Consider the following 9,625-nt stretch of genomic DNA (forward strand, 5'->3'; position numbering starts at 1 on the left):
TATTTATTTATTTATTTATTTATTTAGTATAGGGTCTACAGGGTCTCACTACATCCTCCTGTTTTCAGCCTCCCAAACACTGAGATTACAGGTGCACACCACCACACCACACAGTCTCAATCACAGTCTCATCCTGCCCCAAGGGTGGGGCCAGCACAGCACACTGGCGATGGAACCCCAGTCCCTGCATCTGCCTAAGCAGGTGCTTTGATCTGAGCTATCTGGCCAGCCCTTGCACTTTTTTATTGCCTTAGCTTTCTTTACCAAAACTTTACCAGAATTGCTCATATGTAGTAAGGTAATTACTGAATTTTATTTTCCTTTCCCATTCTCCAAAGGCCCTCAAGTATAAGTAACCTAGAAGACAAAAGAAGTAGATAAGAAGTAGAAAAACACTGGGTTATCTCCTTGCTTTAAATCTTTTTTAAAAATGAGTTGTCTGAACAACTTGGCATGTATATCTTGTTGATCCTTTGGGGAAATGGTCTATAAAGACACTTTAAAAATATTCTTGCTATTTCTGCAGTGATAAATATATATATTTTTGGCAAGTGAGGTTTGAGAAGGGTCTTGCTATGTAGTTTATGCTAGCTTTGAACTGTGTAGCCTAGCTTCAAACTCAAGGTGATCCTCCTTCCTGAGCCTCCCAAGTGCTGAGATTACAGGTGTGTGCCACCTTGTCTGATTGTTTCCTGTATGTGTTTCACTAGCTAGTTTCTTTTTATTACCACAGGTAGCAGATGTCTTTCAATTTTCCATGGAAACTGGTGGCTTTCTTCCAAACTGCATCAGTACTTTACAGGAAAGTTTAATAAGACACCTTAATGTAGCCCCTAAATATCTCTCCTTTCTAGAAGACAGACAAAAACTGATTCAGGTGAGTGTCCAAGGTGTCTCATTTGACGATAATTTTTTCAAGTGTTTTCTAAATAGAATTAATAACCTATTATATAAAGAAAAGACAGCTTCCATGTAAACATGACAATCCATAAAATCTTAATTGTACCAGATAGGCACAATTTATGGTTTTGAGTGGCTAAAAGTTAGGGTCTAGATTTGCTGGTTATGAACTTAAAAGTACTCTGAAATATAATTTTCAAGTTGGGACAAGGAGAAATTTTGTGATAATTTGGATGATGAGATGGAACCAAAATCATCCCAACTATTTCTCCCAAAGAGATATAAATTTTAATGCCAGGCATAGTGGGGCCGGGGAGATGGCTCAGTGGAATAGGCACTTCCCTGGCAAGCACAAGGGCCTGAGTTCAATCCCCGGTTCCGCCAAAAAATAAATAAATAAATGAAATAATGCCAGGCATAGTGGTGCAAGACAAACCCCAGCATAAAAGGCTGAGACAAAAGAGTCCCTGAGAGTTCAAGGCCAACCTAAACTACAAATCATATAAGCATATTTCTTAACTTGGTATATGACTATATTGTCTACAAACTTGGTCATATACTTAAGTGTACCTCCAGGTTTCTTTCTTTCTTTCTTTGTATTTTTGAGACAGGGTCTCATTACGCAGTGCAGGCTGGTCAGAGTTGCAGTGATCCTCCTGTCTCAGCCTCCCAAGTATTGGGATTATAGGCACATGCCTCCTCACCTGGCTCATTTGGGTTTTGTTTGTTGTTGTTGTTGTTGTTTTGTTTTTGAGACAGGGTCTCACTATGCAGTTCATGCTGCCCTTGAATCAGGCTGGCCTTCAGCTCATGGTGATCTTTTTGCCTCAGCCTCCTGAGTCCTGGGATATAAGCATATGCCACTACAGCTGGCTGCTGCTTCTAATTTTAAATGCTAAATCTAAATTGACCCCCTCCTCTTTTTTCTTTTGTCTCATCCACACATTGTAATGTGTTTGCATGCGTGTGTGCATGCGTGTGTGTGTGAGTGCTAAGAAGGCTACTTAGAAATCTAAAGTAATTCTACAATCTGAGGTACAGGATCTCAGGATAAATCCTGAGGGCATTTCACTGACCTTCTCAGACCAAAAAGCTACAACTCTTGTTGCACAGGTCTTGCTTTACCTTGGTCTTAACCATCCAGTAGAAAAGTATGAAGACGAAATATAGGAAATAAAGCCATGCTGTTATGTTGAGCTGTGGGGGACTCAGGTCGATAATTTCTGACATTGCCAGTTAAACAGAAGACCCAATGCTATTATGGGCTCCTGGACTCTTTTAGAATATTTTGCTGAGTTTACACACCTATAATATTCAATAACGGAACTTAGAAAAAATGGGGTATGCCTATGAATGTCCATTTTGTATCTGTGTATTCAAAGTGGTTGGGATAGATATATAGTTGCATTCTCTTAATGAATAGAATGATTTGTTCTAATGGTGTTTGTAAATAGGATCACAAGTCTGCATCTTGTACAGCAATTAACCACTAAGAAGAATATATGCAGTGTATTATTTATTGAAACTGTACTTCCGATTTGATTTGAAACTGTCTCATTGCTATCTGTTTATCAATAAAACTTTGAAAAAAAAAGAAATCTAAAGTAAAAGATGATATAGGAACTGGGGAGATAGCTCAGCAGCATAAGCACCTGCCTGGCAAGTGCAATATCCCGAGTTTGATCCCCAGTACCAAAATAAATAAATACATACATACATAAATAAATAAAACAGAAGATAATGGTGTAAGAAAATTCGTTTTTTAAATTAAACAACTCTCTGGGCCTGTGGGGGTGCATGTCTGTGTTCCCAGTTTCTTGGGAGAACAAAGCAAGAGGATCGCAAATCAAAAGTTAGCTGGGCAATTTAGCAAGACTCTGTCACAAAATAAATATAAAATAAGGGGCCAGGGAGATGGCTCAGTAGAATATGCGCTTGCCTGGCAAGCACAAGAGCCTGAGTTCAATCCCTGATTCCACCAAAATAAATAAATAAATAAATAAATAAATAAATAAATAAATAGGACTGGGATACAGCACAGTGGTAGAGTACTTGCCTAGCATGTATGAGGCACAGTTTCATTTCCCAATACTAGAAAAAATGTTTTGATGTCCTTAGGAAAATCCAGAAGTGTGGTTCACACGACCTCTTCCACCCTCTTTATTGAAAATGTTGGCCCTGGAAGCGACCTACTTGCTCCCTCTTCGCACTGCACTCCTGGATGAGATGATGTCTGACCTCACCACGATGGTGGGTAGCTACCTAAACACCTGCCGAGAAGGCTCTGCAGATGAGCTTGTAGGCACAGAGGTAGGTGTAGCTGTTTTCAGGACCTTTTTTGCTGGTTTCTGGCTCTCCTAGGGAGGGCATAGTGACAGTCTTCAACCTCATCAACATTCATGGGGCAGATTTAGAGGAAGGGAGAGGGAGAGGGAATGAACATGAGCGAGTTTGCTAAAAATATATACACCAGGAAAAGAAAAACTTGTATAAATATTTTTTTTAAAGATAACTCCCAGGGCTGGGGAAATAGCTCAGTAGAATAAGCACTTGCTTGGCAAGTGCAAGAGCCTGAGTTCAATCCCCGGTTCCACCAAAAATAAATAAACAAATAAATAAAGATAACTCCCAAGTTTTTTATTTATTTATTTATTCATTTAGAGTGTGTGTGTGTGTGTGTGTGTGTGTGTGTGTGTGGCCAGCTCAGCCTACCAGGGGGCGGGGCTGGCTGGCATGTGGTGCTGGGGGATTGAACCGCGGTCCCTGTGCTTTGCCAAGCTTGTTCCAAGTAGGTGCTTTAGACCACTGAGCCATCTCTCCAGCCCACTCCCAAGTTTTTATTTAATTTTATTTATGTATTTATTTGCAGAACCGGGGATTGAAGTGAGGCCCTTGTGCTTTCCAGGGAAGCGCTTATTCCACTAAGCCATCTCCCCGGCCCTGTATAAATATTTTAATACTAAATTTATTGAGACATCATGAGATTAATCCAAGTTACTTTTGGCCTCTGCAATTACAAGAAGTGCTCACAGTGATGACATTTATTAGTTGTGCAAACTATGGATGTGTGTACATGGATTTTTTTGTAGCAGTTTCTATCTCTTCCTCTCTCCCTTCTCTCCTGTTCCCTTTCACTCCCTCCCTCCCTCCCTCTTTCCCTCCCTCCATCTGTCCCTGTTCTCCCCCTCTTTGCCTCCCTCTCTCCCTCTCTCCCTCTCCCTTTTCCTTTCCCCTAACCCCCATATTTTTAATGGTACTGGGTATTGAACCCAGGGCTTTCACACTGAGCTATATCACCAACCCTTTTTATTTTTTATTTTGAGACAGTCTCAGTCACTGAGATGTTCAGCCTGGGGTTAAACTTGTGATCCTCCATCTTGACCTCCCAGATGTTAGGATTATAGTTGTGCACCACCAGGCCCAGTATAGCTTAGGCTTGATCCATCACCTTCAACACCTTTTCATTTCTGTTAAAGCATGAATAAATTCAAGATTTCATTAGTTATTTTTTATAGGTTTACTAATATAATCACAGTATAGATCAGGGATTGGTAAACTATTGTCTGCAGGCCAAATCTGGCCCATGGCCTGTTTTTATACAGTTCATGAGCTAAGAATATTCTTTATATTTGTAAAGAATTGTTTTTATTTTTATTTATTTTTTAAAATGTATTTAGTACAGGGTCTACAAGGTCAGACTACACAGATCAGACTTATAGTGATCTTCCTGTTTTCAGCCTCCTAAACACGGAGATTACAGGTATGCGCCACCACACCCACTCTCAATTGCCCTCTCAGGGCGCCCCAGGGGCGGGGCCAGCACAGCACTTGGGGAATCAAACCCAGTCCTTGCATCTGCCTAAGCAGGCGCTTTAATCTGCTGAGCTATCTGGTCGGCCCTAAGAATTGTTTTTTAAAAATAGAAGGCATCTGGGCATGGTGGTGCATGCCTGTAATCCTAGCATTCCAGGAGGCTGAGGTAGGAGGATTGATTGAGCTTGAGACCAGCCTGTTTTACAAAGTGAGCTCAAGGCCATCCTGAGCTGCAGGGTGAAACCTTGTCTCAAAAATAAGAAAAATAAAATAAAAAGAAGGGGCAGGTGTGTGTGTGTGTGTGTGTGTGTGTGTGTGTGTGTGTGTCTTAGTGGTAGAAAGTTTGGTTGGCATTTCTGAAGCCCTAGGTTTGGTCCCAATCACAGGGTACGGTGGGGTGGGATAGGAGTACAAATGCCTCTTGACTTATAGTGGTATTACATTTTAGTAAATTGAAAATATCATAAGTCATAGTGTGTTTAAAGCTAGGCATGGGTGGGCTGGGGATATAGCTCAGCAATATAAGTATCTGCCTGGCAAGCACAGTGTCCTGAGTTCAAGCCCAGTATCAAAATAATAATACTAATAAAATAAAATAAATAAATCTAGGCATGGATTCATACACCTGCAATCCAAACACTTTTTTTTTTTTTAGTACCGGGGATTGAACTCAGGGTCTTGCACTTGCCAGGCAAGCACTTATTCTACTGAGCTAACTTCCCCAGCCCCCAAACAGTCTTGTAGACTAAAGTAGGAATGTTACAAGTTCAAGCCTACTCTAGGCAGTTGAGTGATTTAGAAAGCTCCTGTCTCAAAAATCATAGAAGGGCTAACAATGTATGTAGTTTAACACAAAGACCCTGGGTTCAGTGGCCAATAACACTAAAAACATGGTAAGTCAGCCTATCTGAGAACTGAGTTCATGAGTCACGAAGCCTAAAATATTTGCACATTATATACAAGTATTTCTATATCCCACTGTACCCTATAAATATGGATAATTACTGTGTCAATCAAAATATATTTTAAAATATTTTCAGCTTTAGCCTTTACACAAAAATTGCTGCTATAAATTATTCTCACATTAATATTGATGCAAAATTCTAAATAAACTGCTATTAGTATTTTGATCCAAACCTCTATCTATTTTGGTGTTGCTTGTTTTGTTTTGTCTTTTGGGACGGGGTCTTGCTATGTAATAGTTCAGGGTGAACTTGGGCTCACTATGTAGTCTAGGTTAGCTTTGAACTCACTGTGATTCTCCTGCCTTAGCCTTCTGACTGCTGAAATTACATGGGTGCACTACCATGCCTGGTCCTATTTATATGCATAATATTTTGCATTTCCCCCCACATGAGACCAGCAGTGTCCCAGTGTGGTAACAAGGTTTGAGTACATCTCTCAAGATAGCATGAAAACTTACAGTTTACCTATGTATTTTATTTTTAATTGTCACTGGATTCTAGTTGCAAATATGGTTCAATATTAGAACACTTTTCATTTAATAGAGCCAAGAAAGTCTTATTATCTCATAAATGCTTAAAAAAAGAATGGTATTATGGGCCAGTGAGATAGCTCAGCGGTCTAAAGTGCCTGCTTAGGCAAGCTTAGGCAATCGCAGGGAGTATGGTTTAATCCCCTGTACCACATGCTTTGTCAGCCCTGCCCCCAGGGTAGGCTGAGTCAGCCACAAAAAAAAAATAATGTATAATATCTTACATGTATTACTGTTTAAGTTTGAAATGGATACTTTTCTAACATGGTAAAACACATCTTAGTAGAGATTATATAATGTTTGAGAGCACTAGGAACATTGTCATTAAAATCATGAAAAATATAAAATAGTAACTAGCATGTTTTTGAGTCTATGAGACAATAAAATTATTTTTTAAAGATATTAAGAGGAGTCACAGGACCAGCCAAATAGCTCAGTGGATTAAAGCGCCTGCAAGCAGGTGCAGGGGCCAGGGGTTCTATCCCTGGGCCTGCCATGCAGGCCCCACCCCCCAGGGCCTGCTGAGATGGCAATTGAGACTGGGTGTTGTGGAACACACCTGCAATCTCAGCACTTTGGAGGCTGTAAACAGGAGAATCACTACGAGTCCAGTCTAGTAGTGAGACCCTGAATACCCTGTAGACCCTTCCCTCAAATACTAAAAGAAAAAAAAAAAGTCACAATTTGATTTGCCTACTATACAATTGAAAACTGAAGAAAATCAAATGAAAAGGATTACCACAAACCAAAAGGACAATATAATAAAGTGACTGGGTAAAAATATAAAATTAATATATTTTCTGTACTCACACAAACACAAATATAGGGACTGAGGAGATAGCAAATATAATGGGAGGGAAATAAAACCTCATAATTTTATGAAAAAAGTCGATTACCCAGCAATAACTCAATACAAAATGTGGATTATAGTGAAGAAAACATTTTAGTATTACTGAATGGCGTAAAAGAAAACTTAAATGAATGGAGACACTAAATATTTTAGCTACTGATTATTCCTAAATTACCATTTAAACTTAGTTGCATTTCATTAAAAATGTAAACATCATGAGGGCCACCCAGGTAGCTCAGTGGATTAAAGGGCCTGCTTAGGCAGACCCAGGGACTGGGATTCTATCCCTGGCATGCTGTGCTGGCCCTGCCCCTGGGGCACACTGAGACTGCAATTGAGACTGGGCGTGGTGGTGCGAGCCTGTTATTCCAGTGCTTGAGAGGTTGAAAACAGGAGAATCAGTAGAGTTGGATCTGTGTAGTGAGACCCTGTAGACCCTGTACTAAACACATAAAAAAAAAAAAAAACAATTATTGCATACACTAGAGGGTGCTATGTGATCATATTTGAATAAACACTTGATTGCCTACTTTCATTAGATACAATAGTAATTTTTAAGTACCATATTTACAAGTTTAGTTATTATAAACTTGTGTTCATTTTCCTTTCTTAGCCTACATGTATGGAGCTGCCAGAAGAACTGTTTCAACTCAAAGATTTCCAGAAGCAGCGCAGAGAAAGAGCTGTGAAAGAATACAGGATGAATGCACAAGGACTCTTAATAAGGACTGTGCTAGGTCCAAAGAAATCAGAGATACCAACAGCAGGAAAGCGGGAAAAAGTCAGAGGCTCTTTGTCTTGTAAAGATTCTAGGGAAGAGAAGCCTCCAAGTCTGACATCCCATGAATTTCATGAGGATGGCAAGTTTTCGAAAGGAGAATTTAAAACAATAGTAACATCTCAGTGTCTACCTCCTATAAAAAAGAGAGAAGCCAGTGAGAATTCCAATAACAGACTTATTTCCCCTGAGTCGAAAGGATCAGAAGATAGAATAACTCAAAAGGAATACTTTATGTTGCCCGAGTATGAGTTTCAGGCAAGTTTTTCTCTGAAAGAAGAGCAAGAACAATTGATTCTCAAAGATAAGGAATATTTGTTGTCCACAAAACCAGATGTTTCAATATCTCCTTCTTCTCTTCAGGAAACCAGAGTGTCACCAAATTTTACATTCCATTCTTTCAAAGAAGCTGGGATTTCCACACTCCCTCCCTGTCCAGCCTTGGAGAAGGTCGACTGGTGGATAAATCCACCTATAAATCTGCGTTAGGGGGTGCAGTATGTTTGAGGCCATGTGGGGGCCTCCTTTCCTCTGTCATCCAGGGCTTACTACATGCTTAAATTTCTCTTGTTGTGAGTGTAGTTAGGCCTCAGTCACAAGTCTCAGGGAAAATTACAATCTCTTGCTCCTACATTACTCTTAATATGGGTTAGGATGAAAATTAATACACTAATAAGGGAAGAAGTAAAATTTCTGATTATGTCACAGTGCAGAAATGTTTCGAGTGGCCAGAGTAAATTATATCTCATAATTTGGATTTAGAGGTTTTTGAGGAGGGAAACATCTTGGTGTCAGAGAGAATCTATAATTTTAAATTCGTTTTGATTTTGGCTTTTAGTTTAGCTTGAAGAGAATCGTAAGACTCTTAGTTACCCCTAAGTTTAAAAAAAGTGTATCATTAATGTTACTAATAATTTTTTTCTTAAAATATTAACTTTGTGCTTGGATTTTGAATGTTTTCAAATTCAAAATCATAGAAAAACAATAATGTTACAGGAATCATCTCATTGAAATTTATTTCATTTAGGGCTTTTTGGGGGCTCCACTTCACCAGCAAAACAAGGACTCTGGGCTTCTTTTTAGTTATCATTATGTAACCTTGAGAACGACTTTCATCATATTGGCCTGGACTTGGTGTGTGTTCTTATGATAAGAGCTGCGGAGGCACACACCTATAATCCCAGCACTCGGAAGCTCAGAGAAGACGCTCGAGCCCAGACTGGGAAAATTAGCAAGAACTGTCTCAAAGAATAAAAGAAAGGATCGGGGATATAGCTCAGTGTGAAGGCCCTGGATTCAGTCCACAATACTGTACCCTTTCCCTCCACATAGTCAGGTTGTGTTGAGCCTTTTTCGTAATGTATACAAATCGCTCACATTCTTTTGTGTAAAATAACCAATAAACCTTTTTGAACATTAGGTAATCTCTCGCTTTTCTTAATTGGGCTGTGATAGGAAGATTTGGAATATTTCTGGAAGCAAACACAAGGATCTGAGTTCAATCCCCAGTTCCATCAAAAAATAAAAAATAAAAAAAGATACTAAATACTACTCAATTGTACACTTTAAAATGGTTGATAAGAAAAAAAAAAAGTGGTTGATGGTTAATTTAGGGGCTGGGGAGATGGCTCAGTAGGATAAGCGCTTGACTGGAATATTTCTAGATTTCTAGGTCTGGAGTGTAGTGTGGAAATGTCATTTGATTCTGTTACAGAACTGTGTTAGGGGAAATTTAGGGATAGTCTAAAGTTAGGGACATCCTATCTGCATCAACCATTTCTGTTCTGAG

The 9,625-nt window shown here is 39.4% G+C and overlaps 1 protein-coding gene across 1 annotated transcript in view; it reads left to right on the top strand.

Moving 5' to 3' along the window:
- Exd1 (exonuclease 3'-5' domain containing 1) overlaps positions 1–9,236 on the top strand; it is a 52,523-nt gene extending 43,287 nt beyond the window's left edge. Inside the window, exons 10-12 of the mRNA XM_023712630.1 lie at positions 734–877; positions 3,019–3,210; positions 7,672–9,236. Coding sequence (XP_023568398.1) covers positions 734–877; positions 3,019–3,210; positions 7,672–8,325 — 990 coding nt within the window. The 3' untranslated portion in view covers positions 8,326–9,236. The remainder of the gene's footprint in view (positions 1–733; positions 878–3,018; positions 3,211–7,671) is intronic.
- The last annotated feature ends 389 nt before the right edge of the window (positions 9,237–9,625 follow it).

The sequence above is a fragment of the Octodon degus genome, unplaced genomic scaffold (assembly GCF_000260255.1).
Source record: "Octodon degus isolate 3935 unplaced genomic scaffold, OctDeg1.0 scaffold00002, whole genome shotgun sequence".
Taxonomy (NCBI): domain Eukaryota; kingdom Metazoa; phylum Chordata; class Mammalia; order Rodentia; family Octodontidae; genus Octodon; species Octodon degus.